The sequence below is a fragment of the Oratosquilla oratoria genome, chromosome 22 (assembly GCF_046742065.1).
Source record: "Oratosquilla oratoria isolate Oo_2021 chromosome 22, ASM4674206v1, whole genome shotgun sequence".
NCBI lineage: Eukaryota > Metazoa > Arthropoda > Malacostraca > Stomatopoda > Squillidae > Oratosquilla > Oratosquilla oratoria.
In genome coordinates, this window is record NC_134798.1 from 59,321,580 (window position 1) to 59,344,524 (window position 22,945).

The window sequence follows — 22,945 nt, forward strand, 5'->3', positions numbered from 1 at the left end:
GTAGACTTGATGTTCCCTCTCTCTAGCCCCCTCTTTCGTAACCAAAAGAAGAGGATAGTATTTGGGAGTGACATCATGGGCCCAGTCCGGAGACCAGGCACCGGACACTTGGGAACGCACGTCCGGGAGGTGAGATCAGGTGGGCTGAGGTAACACCACCTTATCTAGGTGGCATTGCTTGAAAGCGTTTGAACCTTGAAGATCCTAGGAGGCACAATGTTCTTGTCTTCGTGGAAGGGAGTCGCTTTCCAGGTTCAAGGAAACCACTTGCGAGACTGCACGTCGTGAAAGGGTTATGTGGAAACAAATAGCCTCGATGTGAAACTGTGTGATGTCCTCATGTTGTAATGTCCGGTTTCGTGTTTGTATGCTGCTCCTGCGCAGATGGGTTCGCTTGTTATACATGGAGGTGGCGTCGGTGGGGGGGAAGCCGGTCTGGTGGATCGTTATGCTATGTGCAATCGGACCCTGCCGCACGGGGGATGCATACAAAGCCTCTTGATGGTTACCCACGAGACAAACAACTTCGCAGTACCGAGAATTCTCCCCTAGTTTCTTGGAACTGAACCTCCTCTGCTGGCATCTTCCACCAGTCTTCAGGTCCTTCTCTCCCTTTCCTCCGTACCCTCCATCCTGTAGCCATCGTTGCAAGGTTTTCCCATTTCTTCTACTCCATTCTCTTTTCCTTGTTCTAATTTCCCCCCAATGTCTATTTCTTCATCTTCTTTTCGTTTCAGTGTTTGGTACTGATCGAAGTTCTCGTGTTTTCGCCCCCATAGCCTTTTCTTGGAGTGATTCCTCTTCCTTACCGTCATAGGAGGAGGAGGAGGAAGAGGCATTCCCCATGCTTGTCCTCATCATGTCTCCCCCCCCCCCACGTTCCTGCCACTGATTCCTTGCTCGCAGGACCAAGGAATCCTGCTTCCTTCCCTCTCTACCCAATATCTCCCTGCATAAGTGTGCATTTACCTAATTGTATTTACTATTTCATTTCTGTGCTTACATCGGTCAAGCTTGGCTTTAAATATGCACACGTTGTCTCATTGCACCACTTCTTCCCCTTTTGTTGTTCAGCCAATCAGTGGTGCTTAGAAATTTTTATTTTCAATGTCCTGCAAAACCTCTTTTTCAGTTTTTTCTATGCCTTTTGGTTTTTCTTGCGCTTCACAATAAAAAAAGTCCTGTTTTCCGATTAGGTACATTCCTTTATTAGTTCTGAATACTATCATAGCACCTCACTTGTTCTAATGTTAGTAGTTCCAACTTATCTAGTCTGTTGTGTCAGCTAGGTTAGGAATCATTTGGATTGTTCCTCTTTGAATTTTCTATATTTTCTTTACTTGTGGGGATCACACCACTGGAGCATACCCAAGTCTGGGGCGAATCGGTTTTCCAATTAATTTTTCATCATCTCGTCCTGTAGTAAAATGCCTTCCTGTTCTCCTATTCTCGTCTCATTCAACATCGATCTGTGTTCAGTCGAGTTCGGCAACGCATGACGGTAATGTCATTTGTACAAGAGTAATAACGATATATTAGTAAGTGAATTAAATCATGAAAATAATGCGTTTAATAGAGCGAACCAAGAAAGTAGGGTATCTTACAATAATTAATCAAAAACGCTGTAGTTTCAACTTGTTAATAGTAATAACCATGATAATGATAAAAAAGTGATAATAATAATGATATAGTAATAATAATAATGATAGTAATAATGATGATAATAATGATAATTGTAATGATAATATAATAGTAATGATAATAGTAATAATAATTATAATAAACATAATAATGATGATAATAATAATTATAGAAAAATAATTATAATAACAATGCCGACCATAATTTACCATATACGCTGCCAGATGCATTGGTTCGGTACAGTCAAATGTTCAGTCATCTCCTAGAATTGGCACAGTGGCGACAAAATGGCTTAGCTCTCGGTATTCATGATTTGCCTGTGTATTTTCTCCACTGCCAAAAGTGTGTCTGCAATATTTCGGTTTATGGGATGTGCGAGATTCAATTACTACATTAAGTAGTTAGCCGATTTGCCATTGAAAGAGAAGTGGATGGAGACATCCCTACGTAGAACTGTTTATTATTATTATTATTATTATTATTATTGTTATTATTATTATGCAACTCTGTTTACTCACTTGCTTATTTATTTATCACTTTATTTTTTATTTATTCATTCATTTATTTTGCAGTGTTGGGATCAATAACTCCATGTAGATATTTAGACTTTGGGGCAGGGGGAGGGTAGTTGTATCGATCCATACATGATAAAAGTAAATGCATTCATAGTATATTTGACAATTGAGCGGCTTAGATCTATTTGTGGTTATGATCAATGCCTAAGGTTATGGTTGCCTGTAAGCTGAAAATCAGGTATGGAAAAATGTTGTCTTCCACTTTTTTTTAACCTTTTGCGTGAATAATGAGCTGCGTCACTTATTGAGATAAACTGCTCTTCATAGGCAAGAACATATCAAAACAAACAAGGAACAAATACAACCATTTGTGCAGTGTGCTAACCGTGACGTCATAGGTAGCAACAGTGACGTAGCGGTTGTGCTGGCGAGGGATATATAAACGTGGGGGACGGGCGAGGTAGATAGAAAGCTGTAGACGACGGTTGTTAGCGGTAGCATCCAATTCACTGCTTTAGGCCGTATACTGTCTGCAATTCGGACACTCCTCTCGAAGAGATTTGGTATTTACCGAAGCTGAGATTTACTACATCGCATAGCAGGAGAAATAGCAGCAAACCATGGACTTCCAACTTGGCAGTGTGACACAGGACAGCGTCTACGGTAGCAGCCGAGACGACATTTACAACAAGAACCAGGGCAGGCTGCGTGGCAGCAGCAACAGGCGCAGAAACGGCGGGAACAACAGGAGCAACACTTTGACAACAATTCCCTGTGAACAGGTGCAGTACCAGGGTCCAATGCAAGGGACAGATTTCACACCAGACCGCTGTTATGCAGACCCGTCAATGGCAAATTATCATGGTTGCAGCAATTGTTCCCGCATCGACAACGACTGCGTTTGTCATGAACACGTCAAAGCACGCGACAACAGAAAAGACTGCAGCTATGGTTACCAGACCTACGGATCTAACTCCAGCAGCAGTTGTAGCAGCAGTTATAAGGAATGCAGTAGCTCGCCAAAGGACGACGACTTCTACAACCTCGACTCCGAAGAGGGAATGGCTGTTGTGATGCGTCGCAACCTGGGTCGGATGGTTGTGCCGGCCGTGCTAGCGCTCGGGGCCTATGGAGTGGCTCAACTGGAAGCGACGGTGGTCGAGGGCTTGGCATTCCGGGCCACTTTTCCCGCGTAGCAGCCATCTTATTCGGCCGAGGAGAAGGCGGGGCCGATACCAGGCCTCTTAGTTTGCGCGAGCAGACTGAAGGTGGCGGGTCGAGCGCACGCCTGAATTTCTAGTCAATAGAATAAGGAAATTGTTAAAGAATTATTGTTATTATATTACAGATATATATGTATAAAATGGGTTTTATTTTTCCTGTTAAGTAGAATGGAACAATTCAAAAACTGTTCTATACACTAAAAAACCTTGGAAACTTCCAGAGAGGCATGTTGACAAAAGCTGTAAGATAAACGCTTGCTCTTCTGATCAGAAAAAAAAAAAATTAAAATGGGGTATTGGTGGAACATTAGAAAATGCTTGTGGTATCAGGAATTTTCTATATAATATATATTTATTTATTTTCAATTTCCTTCTGAATACTGGAAAGTTCTGAATCTATGAAGGGTTTTGGTGGTTGGATAGCAACGCCCAACACTTTTCATCCTAGAAACTCGAATTGTGTCGACCTATGCTTACCAAGCACATAGTCAGGTGGTGCTTGGGTAAGCGAAGCTCTTTTGACATCGGAATGCCCTGTCAGAGTGTGAGGTTTGGGTGATGCAACACTGAGTTTGCGTGGATAGAATGTGTGTATACGGGTATAAAAGTAACGTGGACTAATTACAAATCTAGCTGATAGACTAGTTTTATTAAAATGAAATGAAAACATTAGGAAATATATAAAAATTATATACATTTTTGTCAGTCCCTTTGTAATTAGAGTATCAGACTCGCTAGCATGTTTTGTACTTATGGATTTCAAGTGGCACAGAAATTAGCCTACCCAGGCTAACACTGGCCTATAAGACGATAAAACTCAAGTTGGAACACTAAATAGATTTAAAACTAGTCATGCTAATTTTGGTATAAGAGACAGAATTCCTCGAGCATAGTTTCTTTTCTGTATAAAATTAGGGAATCAGTTGTTTCCAGCTCACAAGATGGAAAAATCCACCACAGCAACATATTACACAAAGGATTACAAAGGAGTAGTATGCCGACAGGAGACCTTTTGGTCCATAACTAGGTCGAATGCGAAAAAATATAATAATGATAAATATATAAATAAAAGTTATAATGATATAAATAACAATAAATGAAATAAACAAGGTAAAGTTAGATAATAAACAAACAGGTAAATAGTAGATAATAAATTGACAAATAAATAATAATAAATGATAAGCAAATAATAATAAACAGACTAATAACAAACAATATAGAATAAATGGCAGGCATTACAGCATCATCCTTAGGTGTTTATTTAAATAAATCTTAAAGCTTAGAATTGAACTACGTTGCGCTGCCTCTGCAGGAAGTTTATTCCATTCATTAACTACAAGACAAAGCTATTTCGACCCACTTCCAAATGAAATTTATTTCCTGACAGTTTGAGACCATTGTTTCTTGTCAGAATCTCATTTAATGTGATTTTTTTGTCACTTTTGATGTCAATTCCCTTTAGAATTTTAAAGACGTGTCAAGTCACCTCTGAGTCTACACTTTTTTAGGGAAAACAGATTTATATGTTTTAGTTGATTTTTGTATGATCTATATTTGATATTTGCAAATTAATAAATGTAACCCTATGTGGTGATTGTTGTAGGTTACATAAGGTGGACTTAATGCGGGTGAGATAAACTCCAAGTCAGAGTTTCTTCTATTTAACAGTTTACCTGGTTTGATCACAATAAACTATATATGGGCCCTTTGGGGAAAATACAGTAAGTGCCGAGCCTTGACCTCGGGCACCCCAGTGTCTGGCAGGCAGTTGGCCTAGCCAGGTTCTGGCTGGCAGGTTCTTGACCTGCCCAGCTCTTCTCCTTTGGTTACATTATTGTTGGTTAATATAGGGGGTTAGTGGGATGTCGTAAGTAAAGGTGTTAGTTTTGCTATTCTATGCATTTGGGTCAGTTCTATACATGGGGGTTAGTTGTATGATTGGTGGGTATGGTTGGATATGTTATATACATGTTAGCTTATGGGTAATATAATAGGGGCAGGTATAATAAAGGGGGTTTAATGGGTTTCTTTGGTGACATTAGGCATCTTCATGTGGCGATATCCTGTTTGTCTGAATTATTGCTGAATCTGGGAAAGTGAAGTCAGCAAGAAGGAGAGGGAGTGCCATGTCACAAGCATGTGGATCATGTGCATGGCAGGTGATGATTAGTAATGGTTATAATAATACAACTTTTAATTCAAATTAACTTATGCCTGATATTTCAAATGTTATTATTTGATTTGTATGACAGCAATCAATCCTTTGCCCTGGGTTGCTCTTGTAAGAGACCTACATCCTCCAGTAAGCCACAGTGGCCTCTGGCTTGCACCACATATTATTAAGGATGATGTGTTGTGCTGCTGTATCTAGAATAGTTTGGATCTGGCTAGGCCAATTCTTTGGTGGTACTTCTCTAGTACCAGCTGATGGCCTTAATGCAGTTGTGCCAGTTAGGGGGGTGATTTCTTGATAGGTATAATTTCTGGGCGAGTTTGGTGTTCTGTCATATAGAACTTGCTTTGTGATCTAGGTGTGTGTGTGTTCATTCTGAAGCACTGGTGGGAGCTTGTTATATGACAGTAGAACTTGATTAACATACATGTATGTGTTATACTAATTATGATTTTATTTTGTATCTTTCCAGGTGGCTAACAATGAGAAATGATGGGAATGTGTGGCACTGTTCCAGTTCTTTTGCTGTCATCTGTTTGATACCAACATTGTGTTGGCATTACAACACACCCAACATCAAACTGGATTGTGCAACTTTACCAATTTATTAACTGCATTGCAGTTGCCAAGCTGGCATTCCAAGGAGATTCATGTTTTGGAACATCACCAATATCACTATCATTACCACCATTGCAACAAACACATAATTAAGAAGCACTGGGAAGATGGAGTCCTTTGCAAGTCAGGACTTGGAAGATTACTGGAATGAGGTCCGTCACATGGACACACGTAGTTCCAATTCAAACTTGCACTCAGAAGAGGATTCAAGGAGCCATGAAGGTAATATATAGAAGGACATGCTTTAAGGTTATATGCTTAGGAGAGGAAGGGGTTCAGAGGGAAGATGATCTGTGTAAACCACTTTTCCACTACATGATCAGCTGCCATGGTATACACTAGATCTAGAAAGCAAGCATAAAAGATATACTCACCTTACTGGTGGATTACTCCAACTCTGCATTTTTACTTAATTATAATGCACAGGAAAAGAGCTACACTTATGGGGTCCCATCCTAGTATCTTCATTGATTAAATTTGGATTTTACTTTTTACATTCATTTATATTTTCTGATCAGGCTATTTCCTTATGAAGGCTATTCTTCAAATTGATGCACCTGTATGGAAAACTGTTTAGTATCTTTCAAGTACCTTATCATTTTCAGTTTCTTTTAATGACGTCTTGTTGCTCTCCAATCCCAAACTATCTTAGAGATCTTTGTCACTTTTATTCACTCCTTTCATTGATCTGAACACAACAGTCTTTTCATAACCTCATTCCTTTTGATGAGGCCAAGTCTGTTTGTTTTTTTTCTCCTAAGCCTTCCTTGTATGATTTGTCTATTAGATAATATGGTTGTTGTTTGCACAACATTTGCTGCATAGTGCTAGGAAAAATCAAATTTTCTTAATTTTTTCATGATTTCTTTGTCTATATACTGAAATGCCACTCTAATGTTTGTTAACACATGATTCACAATGGTCTTAGATCACTTGTTGAACTGGTGAATGACAGATATTACTCAACTAGATGAGAGTTCAGAGCTTATGATATAGTCCAGTCTCTGGGTAACATTGTTTTTGTGCAGCTAGTTATTATTTTTAAAGCTTTATATTGTGTAGTTTGTTGGATGCCCTTGTTTTCTTAATTGTTGGATATCAAACTGTGGATGTTTAGTAAAGTATAGTTTTTATGATTTGAGTTGTTTATATACAGTAATAAATGTTTCTTTCTGCTGTCCAAATTCAGTGCCTGAAACTGTTCAAAGTATGTTCAGTTTCTAATTTGCCCTCACTGTGAGGTCTTTTATGTGTGAAGTAAAGAGTATGTATCAAATGTGAGGCCAAGTATTTTAGGGTTTTTGTTTGGAGTAAGAGGTTAACTACATAAGTGTAAAATATTGAATCTACAAAATTTATGCAGTCAATGCCCCCCATTCAGGCAATTGACATTACCTTTATATTGTATACTGATGTTGAGATTTTGCAGATGATGGCGAATCCGATGAAGCTTTCCTAGAAGAACTTGGTCTTCCCCTCAAAGATGAGGTGGATGAAGAGAAGGATGAACACTTACTCACATTGCTAGAAGGACTTAGCCCAAAGCAGGCTGAGGTTTTGCGGCGGCGTGTGCGCACCTACAATCGCACCTTACGCAGTAAGAAACGGGCACATCGTCCTGACATGCGCCAGCTCTTCACTGATGTAAGCATAGCTAGTCAAGTAGAAGATACCTTGCTGTGGATGTACTGTCTTGCTGCATTGGTTCTGACCCAGGGCAATGGGTGGGAGACAGGGATGACCCTTCATCCATGAGGAGCTAATATGAGAGAGAGGAAAGAGTGGTGGATGGGAGTGAAAGGTGGGATTGGGTGCTTGCCTTTTGAATTGGCTAACTCCTGTATAAAGGGGAAAAAGCCCTTTGTATATAGATGGATGGTAAAGGTGGGTGAGGAAGACATAAATTAGAATCCAAGTTTATTTCTGAATTGTTTCGCACAAATAGGCTTGTTCAGAGAAATTATCTCTCTGAAGAAGCCTATTTGTGTGAAACTAGTCAGAAATAAACTTGGAGTCTGATTTATGTCTTCCTCACCCATCTTTATCAACTTGTCACAATGCCTCAACATAGATGGATGGATAGATTAATATCAGAAGGTGCATTGCCTCTGAACTGAACAGTAGGTGAAGACAGAGATGATTTTTCATTCTTGAGGAGCTTAAGATAAAAGGGACAATAAATGGGTGTTGGATTGGTGTGTGGGTAAAGGGTGGGTTCATACCTTGGGTGGCCACCCCTTTTAATAGGGGGAAAGTGCCTTTTGGTACATGTATGTATGTGCTTATTAGCATGATTTTTTTCAAGTGTGTAAACTTGAAATCACATATGACTAACATGCATACAATGTAATTCTCTTAGTATATGTTCTGTTGCATCACTGCAAATAATGGTCATTACATACATGATTTTAAGAACAAACTGGACGTAGAAATATACGAAAACGGGTCACTACGAGCATAGCTCTTGTCCCATAAAATACAACTAGGTAAATACAATACATATAATTTTGCTAAAGATGCTCATTTTCATGAAGTATTTTTTTGATAATTAAGGTTTACCTCACATCATTTCCTTTTTATTTGTTTTACAATCTTTTCATGTCTTTATTTATTTATTTATTTATTTATTTTTTTATTTATTATTATTTTTTTTTTTCCCTATATCTATGTCTTTTTCAGGCTGGCCATGCTTTGTGATCATTTATGACTAAAGAAAGCCCTTTTAGGTTAAGCAGTCTCTTGGTTCCAGTGTGCCATATTCAGTTAAAATCTTTCATGATATATCTTTCGGAAATTATTAGAAAAGCTAATTTCTCCTACTTCTTCCCTGGACAGACTTCCAGCACAGGAACCAGGTCTCGTAGTGCCACACCTGATAGCCTTGACTCAGTGTCACCACCACGGACACCTCCAGACCCTAAGGCCTGGTCAGACCCTGCACTCCGACACTCAGCGGGTTCACTTGACTCGGGCAACCATTCTTTGGTGGCTCCACCACTATCCTCACCACAGCATTCCAACCATAGTGCTCATTCAGTTTCATCACAGCACTGCCAGCACCATTTTCAGGATGATGATGAAGATGATGCCCAGCACTGCCACTACCGCCATAGTCATAAACATCATAGTAATCGGCACAGCTCCCAACACCATTCTTCATCAGTGCCTCCTCCACCTCCCTCACATTTATCCTCCTCTTCCCGTATATCTGCCCCTACTTCTTTCCTGTCATCTTCATCCTTTCACCAGTTTGACAAACGAAGAAATTCTCCTCCCTACGAAAGGTTTGTAGCCTATCCAAAAGTTCTACCCAGATCTATACTTCCAGTGATTCAGCATCTGCTTCCTAACAAATACCAGTATTGCCACTCTTTCTAAAAGACTTTTAATGCTAAACTTAATACATGGTTTATTTTGATCCTGTTTCATCAGCATTAGGCATATATTTGTAGTTTACTGCATGGGAGTAAACTTGATGGAGACAATTAAATGAATCAATATGAGTGCAGCATGTCATGTTCAGTATGTAGCTATGTAGGAAGGAAAGAAAGTTGTTTGGAATAGGAGTAAGGCTGAAACAAGTGTGATGCCTTTATTAAGAACTAGATGAGTATATACGAAATTTCTAGTGTATTATCAAACACACAGAGGCTGAAATAGAATACCATGTGGGTGATGTAATTGTATAAATCATTAATAAGCAAATACTTGTAGGAACAAGTAAAAACTATGTTTTGTCCCATGTCTCAGGCCCTCTGTTTCATATATTATTATTGTTTGTTTATTTATTTTTTATTTATTTATTCATTTTTATTTTTGTTTTTTGATTAGTTAGCTTTAACCTTGCTGTGGACCAGTTGGTATTCTGGCATGTCTTTCCATTGTGAAATGTTGTAATGTCTGTATTTTACTTTGAATTTTTTTTAGATTCATGTCTTTATCTTTATACTGTGGTTCTTATTAGCCACTGTTTTATTCAGCATTGTACTTTCTATTGTATGCATGATCATATTGTCCACAGATATACCAGCACATCTAGTACCTGTGTTGCCCATCACTCTGACTTAAGTTCAGAGGTTGTTAGCAGTTTTAACAACAATAATCACGATGAAACCACTTCTCCAAAATCGACCAATTTGCACCGTGTGCCATCTGTGGGCCATCTGCAGAGCTACTCATCTAAAGATTCAAAAGACTGGCAGCATTCTAAAGAACTGCGGAGACAACGTTCATATGCTCGAGACCTGGCAAGGGATGTAAAGAGCCACTGGGGTCAAAATAAACAGGGCCTGTATGCCTTCAAACACTACCAAGATCCACGTAAGTATCTTATGCTTCAAGTTACAATATCAGAACATTAGGCAGTAAATATATTATGTCTCTTGTTATATCAAAACATTAGACAGCAGGACCTGAATTTATAACTTGCTTACCCTCATATGTATATGTGTATATATATATATATATATATATATATATATATATATATATATATATATATATATATATATATATATATATTTACATATATTGGAGCATGCTACTTACTTTACTTGCATCACAAGCTGTATAAAAAGATAATATACAACCCCTTTGGGATCATTGTGGTTTTCATAAGCCAGTAGTTAAAAACAGGGGGAGAAAAAAATACCCCAAATTTTTTGTTCACAATTCATTTCAAAACTTATTGTACACCACATGAACACCCTGTCATAATCACTACACAATTTCACCACTAAAATAAGCATACGATCATGTCCCACAAAATTGATCTGTTTTTACTCAAGACTACTAGATATAATACAGGAAAGGGACAGATGGGCTGATTGTGTGTTCCTAGATCTACAAAAAGCTCTTGATAAAGTCCCTTACAAAAAAATATTAAGAAAACTGGAAACCATAGGAGGGATACAAAGTAAACTATTGAAATGGATGGAGGACTTTTTGCATGGAAGAAAAATGAGGGTAGTGCTCAGAGATAAAAGTTCTACTTGGGAAAAAGTAATTAGAGGAGTTCCACAAGGATCAGTATTGGCTTCAATAACGTTTGCTATTTATGTGAGTGACATGGATGAGGTGTAGAATGTTACATGAGCTTCTTTCCAAATGATGCAAAATTGATAAAGAAAGTGAGTAGTGAAATGGACTGTGACTCCCTGCAGAAAGATCTGAACAGGGTCTGGGAGTGGAGTCAAAAGTGGAAAGGGGACTTCAGCATAAAGAATTCTATGTAGCATAATGGAATTTGGAAAAAGTAAAAAAAGGATATCAAGACAATATAAAGTTGGTGAAAAAGAAGTAAAGAAAGTGGAATATGAAAAAGACCAGGGAATGATCATCACAAAAGATATGTCCCCTGACAAGCATATAAACAAAATTGTCAGTGAAATCTATAACTTGCTAAGATCAATAAAAGTGGCTTGTATTTACTTGGATGAAGAAATGGTAAAGAAAATATTAGTCACACTGATCAAACCCAAATTCGAGTATGCAGTGACACTATGGTCACCCAGTACTAAAAAGAATATAAATAAAATTGAGAGAATCTAGAAAGCAACTATGAAGATGGCCCCAACACTATCAAAAATGTCATATGAAGAAAGATTGGCAAAACTAGAACTACAGACTCTGGAACAAAGAAGAGAAAGAAATGACTTGTTGACCATCTACAGAATTATGAAAGGTGTAGAAATCCTTGATAGAGACAACTTACTAAATTGGGATAAGAGAAACACAAGAGGACATGGAAAGAAACTCAAAAAGGAGAGTTATAGAAGAGACATGAAAAAACAGCTTTCCCCACGGAGTGGTGGATGTCTGGAACATACTAGATGAAACAATAGGGTGTGCAGAAACAGTACAAGAATTTAAAAGCAAATTAGATATGGCGAGATACAAAGACGGAATACAACGAGCATAGTTCCCCTTCCCGTAAGATACAACTAGGTAAAATACAAACACACACACACATATGTCACACTGTTTTCCTACATGTTTTCATGTGGTCCAATGGCTTGATGTTTCCAATTTGTATATTGCAGCTGACATCCAAGTATTAGCTATCCGAAACATAGGCACCCTACATATTCCACGGTGCAAGGAGAAACGGAGTGCTATAGAAAATGTGATACCATCATCAGAGCATACAAACCACCCTCCTCCAACTACTAATTCTATTACAGATGGGCACATTCTCAGTAGTAAGGTAAGTACTATTAAGCCAACTAGCTCAGCTAAAAAAAATTCTGAAGACTTAACAAGCAAATAAGATTCAAAATTGGCTCACTAAGATTAAATATTTTTTATCAAATTTGAATGGAGATGATATTGATAGAAGGGGTATTACCCATTGAACTAAAGTTACAAGACATGGACAAGTATTTACCTAATTGTAGTGCACAAGAAAAAAGCTACATTCAGGGGGTCCTGTCCCATATCCTCTTAATTATTCTAGTAATGTTATGTTTATTTATTATTATTATAATGTTGGGTACCTCCCTTATAAGGGGGAAGAAGCATTTGATATGTAGGTAAATAGATAATGTTATAAAAATAAGATGATAAAATGTACAAGGAGTGATGATGAGGATGGACTGGAGGTTGAATGGGTGAGAGGCTAGAGAAGGTGGAAAACTTTAAATTTGTAGGGATCACAAATGCAGTGAATGGAGGCATGGAAGTGAATTATAGAGTAAAGGAGGTAGTTAAATGTGTGGGGGAATGTAAAGTATTATGAAAAACAGGTATCTGGGGATGTAAAGATTATTCAGATGAATCATATATATTGTTTAGATTCCAACTACCACTGTACAGCTCAGGCAGATCATCCCCTAGATTTCTTACATCATTTGCAGGCCTTCAAATTAGATCCCTTTGTAATGTATTTACCTAGTTGTATTTTATGAGAAGGGGAGCTATGCTCATGGTGTCCCGTCTTCATATCTCATTTTATCTAAACTGTTTTTAAATTCATGAATTGCCCTTTGTAATGTGTTTCCTTTATTTTGCAGGACTGGCAGAGGGGAGGCTGTAAGGAGAACCGGAAATCCAGCACCAACAGTAGTGGCACCAGCAGTAGTACAATAGACCTCGGGTTTAAGATTCTGAATAGTGAAAAAGATGAAGAATTCCCAGTAAGTTGATGGATTACCTACTTGGGTGCAATTCAGAATAGAACTCAAAAGCGGGTGGATGGTGGCAAGCATGGAGACTCTCCTGGTGAATCTTTAGTTGTTTCATATTTCTCATTTGAAGTTCCCCTTTCCCCCACTTTCCTCCTCTACCCCCTTTTCCTCTTTCCCTCTCCCCCTTTTCCCAATTACCTCCTCTACCCCCTTTTCCCCCTTTCCCTCTCCCCCTTTTTCCAATTGCCTCCTCTACCCCCTTTTCCCCTTTCCCTCTCCCCCTTTCCCCCCTTTTCTCCTCTACCCCCTTTTGCCCTTTCCCTCTCCCCCTTTTCCCAATTGCCTCCTCTACCCCCTTTTCCCCTTTCCCTTTCCCCCTTTTTCCAATTGCCTCCTCTACCCCCCTTTCCCTTTTCCCTCTCCCCCTTTCCCCCCTTTCCTCCTCTACCCCCTTTTCCTTAGGTCCTCTCACAGATCTCCTCAGAAAGAAAAGTTGGATTGTTGTCTATTATATGAGTAGTGAAGAGCTGTTTCTTTGTTACCAGTCAGTAGGATTAATAGTAATAATAATCAAGTTTCATTGATTGGAAATCTGGAACCCCACAATGGCAAGCAATGGCTCTGGGGCTTTCCCATCAGTAATGTGCATAGACATTGCAAGGGGTGGGTGCTTTGGGCTGAAAATTGGGCACTTCACTCTTTTGTATTATTCATATTTGTCAAGTATCCAGTAGGGTGCAACACCATTTTCCACATTATAATTTCTGAATGGTAAGAAAATGGAAAAAGCCTGTGAGAAATCATTTTTCATTCATTTTTATATATTTTTGTGAAGGGCACTTTTGGGGCACAGGGCAAAGGGGCAGGTGCTCAGGCACCCCCAGCTACCCCCCCTCTGCATGGGCCTGTTTCCCATAGATCTTTTCAAGAAAAATCAATAGACTTTTGTTTGTGTTGCATCAAGTGTGGTTCAGTTTTTATTTTTCTCTCTACCCAGTCCTCATACATGCCCCACAACTTGTGTAAAATCTTTTGATTGCCTTTAGTAGATTCTCCCTAATTCTATATATTTGTAGTACACTCCAGAGTTATTATATCAACTGTATTACATACCTTCTCCAGATTCATGGAAGCCCTCCAAAAACATCTTTTTCCTCTGTGAAATACTTCTCATAGATCTGTATTATCACAAAAACTTGACTACACATTCTCTTCCTCTCCTAAACCTACACTACTGTTCTCCAATTATGCCTTCTGTTTCCCTCTTAATTATCTCAGTTAATATACACCTGTACACCATATACCATACTGACTACACTCAACTGACTGATCCCTCTAAAACTGTGGTATTTATACTCGTCTCCTTTACTTGTGTTAAGTGGAACTGTATATACATATGTACATACACCAAAAGGCCCCTTCCCCTCATAACAGGGTGGGTAAATCAAAGCATACACCCACTCTATATCCATCCAAAATCATTTCATTGCCCCTTACATCTTAATATCTTGTGGAAGAAAGGTCATCCCATCCCCCTGTCACACTTTTCAAGTCACAGGCAATTCAGCGAGTCAGGTACAGTGCTTCCAGAGTTGAGAACTATACATACACCCCATCAGTCCATTGGGAGACTTTTTTTGCTTAGACACACAGTGAACAATCTCACCAGCCACTCCATGTCAACAACTAATCACTCTTTGTTCATCATTCAATCTAGGTGCTTTTCCAAGTGCTACCTTGTATTTCTTGTGCTAGGACCTTGTCATTCTCCTTTCCCATTAGTCATTCATAGTTATCTATACTTATTTATCTATATTTTATTTATATATATATATATATATATATATATAAATATATATATATGTATATATATATAGATATATATATATATATATATATATATATATATATATTTTTTTTTTACTGTTGAAAAGAAGTTATTCCCTAATGAGTTTCATGGGGCTGACTTTATGGCTGTAGATTATTATACATACATACATACACACAGTATACCTATGACTTTTTCCCCCATACAAGGGAGATAGCCAAAGTCAAAGGCATAAATCCATTCCCACACATTTCATTCCCACACATTCCACTCCCATTCACTAGATTAATATTATCTTTGTTTTTGCACATTCAGGAAGCAAGAATGGAAGTGGGACGAGGAGGCTTGACCCGTGTAGACTGGCTGGGGGAGAAAGATGCAGCTGTACTTGCCACATTAGCCCTTCTTGAGCTGGATAGCATTTTTGCAGAACATGAAATAAACCATCACTGGAGGAAGAATACATCTAAAAAGAAAAAGAGCAAAGAAGGTAAGTGAAGTGGCATGAAGAGTTTAGTTTGTTGATGCATAGGTACACTCATTCGCAAGTTATGGTCTGCTTTTGTTCCGACAAACAGAAATGTATGTGTCAAAAATGTATTTTCTTATGGCTTAAGGTGTCATTACTTGTGGCAAAGGTTGAGAGGGTGGCAGTTCAAACCCTGCCACTGACGAATTTGAACCAAGGGCATGGTTCATTAAATTCCATGCTACAAAATTTTCTGTGAGGGGCACCATCCTAGCCCTCTGATAAGGGGGGAGTTTGTGATGTTAAACCATATCATAAACATGATTATGTTATTCTTATATCTGCTGTTTTACTTGGATATGGTTTTTAAGGTATGAAAAGTATGGAGGCAATGAAATGGAAGTTGGTTTAAGTGTGAGCCATACATATTTATCATACCATGCAAGTTTATAGCCAACACTGATAGTCTTAGAGGCAGAATGAGCCTGTATGACCTTATGTGGTGGTTGTATGCGTTTAGATAGTCACAGGTCTTATAGGTTGTTACAAAAGAAGTGGCTGTATAGCACATGGCAAATAGAAGGCAAAGGGAAAGGTTGGAAATTCCTCAAGTAGATCTTGAAGTGGGATATAAGGTTTATAGTGATGTTTTATGTAACTTGTGCAAGGAATGAATGAGTGTAATAGTAGTTTGAAAATGGATAACGCATTAGGAAAGTGAAATTGTAACTCAAGAATTTTTATTTGTTCTTAATAGACACATCAATAATTGGGGTATGTGTAGAAAAAAGTTGTGTAAGGAAAGAATGAGTATAGTAGTGGTTTGATAATGAATATTGCATTAAGAACGTAAAATTGTTACTCATAACTTTTTCTTCATCCTTACCAGACAAAGCAGTATTTGGGGTATGTGTTGATGAGCAGGTAGACCGTGATCGAAGACTACTGCCTGATCTCTGTCCAGAGGAATGTGTACCACTTCTTTTGTGTAAGGTTGGTACTCTCAATTTTTTAAGTCCCCTGCACATTTATCTTTGCTATACATGTCAAAGATTATTACATTAATTTCAGTTCCCAGCTATTTATTTCTCAAAATGTAGTTGCATGTATTCAACAAGGTTTACATGGCTCCACTTTACATCCTGTATGAGATATTGATAACATATGTTTTATTCAGTCAATACATTTAGGATTTTGGTGACATCCTTATAGATTAGAGGTTAATATCCTCTCAAAGAAGAATGCTGGTCACTTGTATGTTCTACTACCTTAAACCCCACTTTTATTACCTCTATGATTCCATTTCATCAGCATGATAATGTGTCCTAGGATAGAGGCACAGTTTATCAGCAATGAAATATAATCTCTTGCTTTACAGGATTTATATATAAATTCATTGCCTTGTGTACACTGTGATGTAGAGAGGCAAGAACCATACTAGCATGACTGTGTTCAGGTCACTATTCAGCATTAAAACAGTACCAACACAGAATAGGCCTGGGTATAGAAATAAGTTGTCCCAGGTACTATCATCATGTAAGACACCAAATTAAACCTTACTCAGACAACAACATAGTATTTTTCTTAAGTGACTTTGGCTAACCCAGTGGATGTTTCCATTTACCTGGGATCTGTGTCTCTCTTGCAGGAGAGACCTGGGACAATGGGTTCATTGATTGATGATTTAGAATGTGTTGGTTGATCATTCATCATTCTTGACTTGTTTTATTTCAATATATGTTTTTAGCATAATACTATATCATAGCATAGGCAATGTGTAAATTATGTCTGGAGAAGGAAGGATGGAGGGAAGGAGGGGAAGACCACATATAATGTCCACATTTTTAGAGTCAGACTGATCCATAACATTGTTCAATCTTTTTCAAGTTTAGTATATTAATACTGTATGTAGATTTTTTTTTAATGCTACCAATGCTGCATTGCCTTTGACCTGAGTGGTGTGGTAGGAGGGGAAAGGGGTGACCCCTCATCCATAAGATGTCAAGATGGAAGGGAGTAATGAATGTGTTTTAGATGGGTTTGGGATAAATATAGGGTGTGTGTATGCTTCTCCTTATGTATGTACGTACCAATTATTTGTGTGGCAGTATTAACATTACCGTAGAAGAGTTGTGTCTCACTACAGGCCTTGGTATATGTATGTATGTCTTCTGTGTGGTAGTTGGATGTAGTGCATTTAATGTCTGTTTGCTGGCTAATTCTGTGTTGATACTGTTTCATTTAGTGATATATAGGACTTTTAATACTATTCAAATTTTAATGGACAGATTGTGTTCTAGAACAGTCATAATTTGTTTCAAAATAATGAAATTTTCCCTCAGAAAAGGCTAGGATGGTGCCACCTTATGAAAACAGCCCTGTATCATCTTCAGTTCTGAACTTTTACTCAAATAGTGATGGTCTAAGCAGCTCAGTTGGCAAACATCCAAGCAGGGATGACTCACCATCTTAGAGGAACCAAGAAAAGAAGGAGGGAGGGGTGGTGAATGGAAGTGGAATGTGTAGGGATGAAATGATGAAATGGGTGGGAGTGTGGAGTGTATTCAGGGATGGAATGGGTGGGAATGATTTTATGCCTTTTCTTTTTGGCTACCCCCCTTGTAAGGGGGAAAAAGCCTTGGTATATGTATGTATGTATATATGACTTGGCTACCTCCATTGTAAGGGGGAAAAAGCCTTTGGTATATGTATGTATGTATCATAGTAATTTTGGATTCAAAGTCTATAAAGCTCCTTCTGTTCAATACCTTACAGCTACGGGATGAATTAGAAGAGCGATGCCTTCATGAGGAGGGGATTCTTCGTGTGCCAGGTCAACAGGCTAAAGTCGACCAGTTGAAACACGTACTTGACCTCCATTTCTATGTGTCCACCACCACAACCGATTCTGCACTTCACTCAGCAGCTCCTAGTGTATTAGCAGCACTAGTTAAAGTTTTCCTACGTGAATTGCCAGAACCTTTGCTCACACACCGGCTTATGTATGCTTTCTACAAAACTCACCGTGAGTAATCTTATGTAGTATGACAAGAATTGTGATACAATTTTTTATTCATACAAAAAGATAAGTCTGTATTCACTAGAACTTTCTTATCCCTTCAGCAGGGTAGGGTACTATACTGAGTTTGTTTTAGATACCATTATATGAAACTGTGTCTTGCTGCATTGCTTTTGACCTGAGCAGTGTATTTACCTAGTTGTATTATACAGAAAGGGAGCTATGCTCATGGTGACCTGTCTTTGTATCTTTCAGCATCAAGTTTTTTCTTAAAATCTTGAATAGTGATGGGGGACAGTTGACCCTTCGATGGGAGGGGCATTGATTTTTTTTTTTTTTTTTTTTTTTTTTTTTTTTTTTTTTTTTTTTTTTTTTTTTTTTTAAATTCTCTCCATATACCCAAATCATCAATGGTAAAATATACAAATATTTTGAAGTCTTCCAAAATGAAATCTTGTGTGTGCCACTGCATGGAAGAACAACCACTTGGCAGCTTGTTCCCTGATTATACACATACACACTCAGATCACTAAACAAGCCCATCAGAACAGACCACCAAACTCAATACTCTGCCAGTATCCCCCAGACGTAAGCACCACAAAGAAAACCCTCCCACATTTAGTAAAAACCACACTAGCACAATTGCACCCAGGACATCATCCAGCATTGAAACAGTTTTTTGATTGATTGATATGGTTTAACATCACAAACTCCCCCCCCCCTACCAGAAGGCTAGGATGGAGCCTCTCACAGAGGGCTTTGTAGCATGGAGTTTAATGAACCATGTCCTTGGTTCAACTTTGCTGGTGGCAGGATTTGAACCGCCATCCCCACGACCTTCGCCACAAATAACAACACCCTAACCTGCTCAGCCAGTACCAACAGATAATCAGGCTGGCCACAGATTCAAACTGATCCAGATGCAACCACCACATAGATGACACCTAACACTTCACACTACAATGCCCCAGACTAACAATCCTTAGAGAGGAACACAGTACATCTTTCCTGAGTGACTTGTGGACCTGCCCAAAAGCTGTTGCCATTTCCCAGAAAGCCGTGGGTCATCTGCAAGAGAGACCAAAGACATTGTATTGATTGATTCCCAAATTATCAACTACATGAAAATTGGCTGGCAGATGCCAGAAAGAATCTTTAAGAATAGGCATCCAGCCAGTGAATCTTGAGGCAACAGTTATTATCATTATTACTACTTTTTTTTTTCTAATTTATATCCTTTTCACAGAAATTACATAGTTTTGGTTTCTTGCAGGTATCAAAATCCTTGGGGAGCGCATTCTTGCACTAAAGATGTTGGTACTGGCACTACCTTGTGCACACAGAGACACTTTGCGTTCATTGTTAGACCTCTGTGGACATGTAGTGCAGAGGCAGCAGTACAATAAGATGAGCCTGTACAATGTTGCCATGATCCTTGCACCCAATCTATTTTTGCCCAAGGCGCGCTCTCGTCTACATCTGAAAAATGACACTAAAGATGATCAGTTAAATCATCAGGTAAGTAGCATTATGCAGCTCATTATAAACAAAATCTCATATATGGTTGTGTTCATACACATTAATTCACTTGTTGATTTGTCAAAGCTTGTAACAAAAGCTATGATTTGTATCTCAAACCATACTTAACTCCCTCTGCTTTGGAATGAAATGAGATGTAGTACCCAGTAGGTAAGAATTTTTTTTTCTTCCCTTTCCTATTATGGACAATTTATTTTGTACCTACTTCATCCATGAGGAGCTAAGAAAAGAGGGAAAAATGGGTGGTGGATGAGAGTAGAATGGGTGGGAGTGGGTGCATGCCTTGACTAGGCTATCCCCTTATATGGGGGAAGAAGCCCTTGGTATATATTCATCCTGTCCCTATTACATCTAGATTCCCTTTCTGATAGTATGACCTATAATGGGTTTTGTTTACAGCATAAATGCTGTGTGTATGTTGCATGCACTTAATTCTATATGTATATACTAAAGGCCCTCTCCCCCTTACAGTGGGTAGAGCCAAAATGCACACTTATATTAAAAGTAAATCAAACATATTCAACTACCTTTACATCTTAGGACCTTAGGGTGAGGGATTCCCTGTTCCATTATCACAATGTTTGAATGTTTGTATTGAAAGTAATGCAGCATTGTCCTTGGCAAGGGACATTCCTTCAACAAAGTACAGAGATAGGAGTAGTGCTAAATAGATTTTAATTGTGTATGGAGTAGATATTTGCTTTGAATCAGCTATTACTTATATAAGGGGGAGAAGTCATTTGATTTTGTGTGTAATTGAATCACCACAGTTTTGGATCATGTGTCATAATTGTGATCAACAGTTATTACTCTCTAGGATGAGAGGGTCCATTATGGTTCCTCTTGGGGACTGTCGCTGGTTTCCAATAGGTGGTGGGTCTTCTGCAAGAGTTACCAGGAGTAATGGATTGATTGACTGATTCAGTGTGTTTCAGTTTAACTTTCTTATTTCATTTTGACTTTTTCTTATTTCCCTCCTCCCCCACTCTGTACCCTGTATGTTAATATAATTCATTTTTTTCTCAGATGGCTTATGCAGGTGCCACAACTAGTGTTACACAATGTTTAATTCAGTATCGTGATGCCCTTTGGACAGTGCCACCTCGTCTTTTAACCCAGGTGCGACAACATCATATTCACCAGGCATCAAGAAGCAGTGGCAAGGTAGGTCTCAAGGTCATGTTGATCATACTTTCTTTTTACAGGTATGAATTAGCAAAACATGCAACAAATCTTTTAGTCCATAACAAAATTGAAAATTGGATTAAAAAAAGTATATATATGTATATATATATATATATATATATATATATATATGTAATGATAATTATAATGATGATAATAATAATAATAAGTTAACATAAATAAATGCTAATGTGGAAGGGACTATGAATGGGTTTTTGGATGAGTGTGGGATGGGTGCAGGTTTTGACTTGGCCACCCCCTTATAAAGAGGAAAAGGCCTTTTGGTATTGATATATAAAATTACCTAATCTCCTTGCAAAGCTGATAACAATTGAAATGCTAGGGGAAACCCATACAGTCAGATAAAACAAACATACCCTCTCATAGGTCCTTTTGGGAAGAAACCATGGACTGTTGTCTGTGTAGTATTATTGTCACTGGCTGAAAGAAGTAGGAGGATGGGAGTAGTCTCTAGTTGTCAGTTCGGCTTGTGAGAAAAAGTGCAGGAAATACAACTGAAATTGACACAGAGATTTGATCCTGGTCCAGAGACTGGGCACCAGTCCCTCAGGCAGGAGGTACACATCCAAATACTGTACTTTGCTCATTAACTTTTTTAAGTTTTGTTTCATGTTAATGTTTATTATATGTCCCTCAATTAATGACATTCAGTTAAATTTCAGGGCAGTGGGCGGGAGGCAGGGATGACCCTTCATCCACGAGGAGCTAAGATGAGAGAGAGGAAAGGGTGGTGGATGGGAGTGTAATGGGTGGGAGTGGGGTACATGGCTTTTCACTTGGCTACCTTCCTTATAATGGAGAAAAGCCCTTGTTAGATAAATAAATTTCAAGTTTTTGCAGTGTTTATTTTGAATGTGTTGATTTCCACATACATAGAAGAGATCTGAAAAAGAATAATTTTTCACACAGAGTGATAGATGTCTGGAACAAATTGAATAAAAAAAAAAATAGTATGTGCAAAAACCATACAAGAATTTAAGAACAAACTAGATGCTGAGAGATATAAAGATAGGTCACTACGAGCATAGCTCCCTTTCCATACAATTACAATACAACTAGGTACAACTAGGTAAATACATCCAAAGATACATACACACTTATATAAGACAGGCATCAGTTTCCTTATGAGGAAGGTGGACAATATAGAGCATAGTTTTGCCTCGACATTTGATGGAAGAAAAATACAAAAAGAAGGGGTCCATTCCCCCTGCCATGTCTTTACAACATGCAACATTTCTTTTACAATATGTCATAAAGCTAAATAGATCAGAGCAAGGGGACCTGGTTCCTCATTTTTCATATTTTTCACTCATTAAAGATTCTATTCAAAAGTATGCTTTGACTTGGCCACTCCTCTATATAAAGATGATTAAGGTTTGTATGTGCAAAATGTATGTTTTCATTTGTCCTTGTTCTTCTAAAGTGTAGAAATGTTTTATAGTTTTTAGTGTTTTATTGAATTTTGAGAATAGGAAGGAGTGAAAGGGATGCTTATAAAGGGAGAGTGGGGAAGATGTTTTTTCTCCCGTACCTAGCTATCTTGTGTAATTAATGGCAGTTTTAGATGAATTTGGTTTCTAACATTCACCT

General features: G+C 38.3%; 1 protein-coding gene across 2 annotated transcripts in view; it reads left to right on the forward strand.

Annotated features, from left to right (window-relative positions):
• The window catches only part of LOC143037632 (uncharacterized), a 119,636-nt gene that overhangs the window by 92,858 nt on the left and 3,833 nt on the right, over positions 1 to 22,945 (forward strand). For both annotated transcript variants that reach the window (XM_076206165.1, XM_076206166.1), the window contains 11 exons: positions 6,025 to 6,392; positions 7,600 to 7,814; positions 9,006 to 9,454; positions 10,192 to 10,490; positions 12,212 to 12,375; positions 13,181 to 13,303; positions 15,438 to 15,612; positions 16,481 to 16,584; positions 18,367 to 18,616; positions 19,884 to 20,128; positions 21,176 to 21,313. In XM_076206165.1, coding sequence (XP_076062280.1) covers positions 6,278 to 6,392; positions 7,600 to 7,814; positions 9,006 to 9,454; positions 10,192 to 10,490; positions 12,212 to 12,375; positions 13,181 to 13,303; positions 15,438 to 15,612; positions 16,481 to 16,584; positions 18,367 to 18,616; positions 19,884 to 20,128; positions 21,176 to 21,313 — 2,277 coding nt within the window. In that variant the 5' untranslated portion in view covers positions 6,025 to 6,277. The remainder of the gene's footprint in view (positions 1 to 6,024; positions 6,393 to 7,599; positions 7,815 to 9,005; positions 9,455 to 10,191; positions 10,491 to 12,211; positions 12,376 to 13,180; positions 13,304 to 15,437; positions 15,613 to 16,480; positions 16,585 to 18,366; positions 18,617 to 19,883; positions 20,129 to 21,175; positions 21,314 to 22,945) is intronic.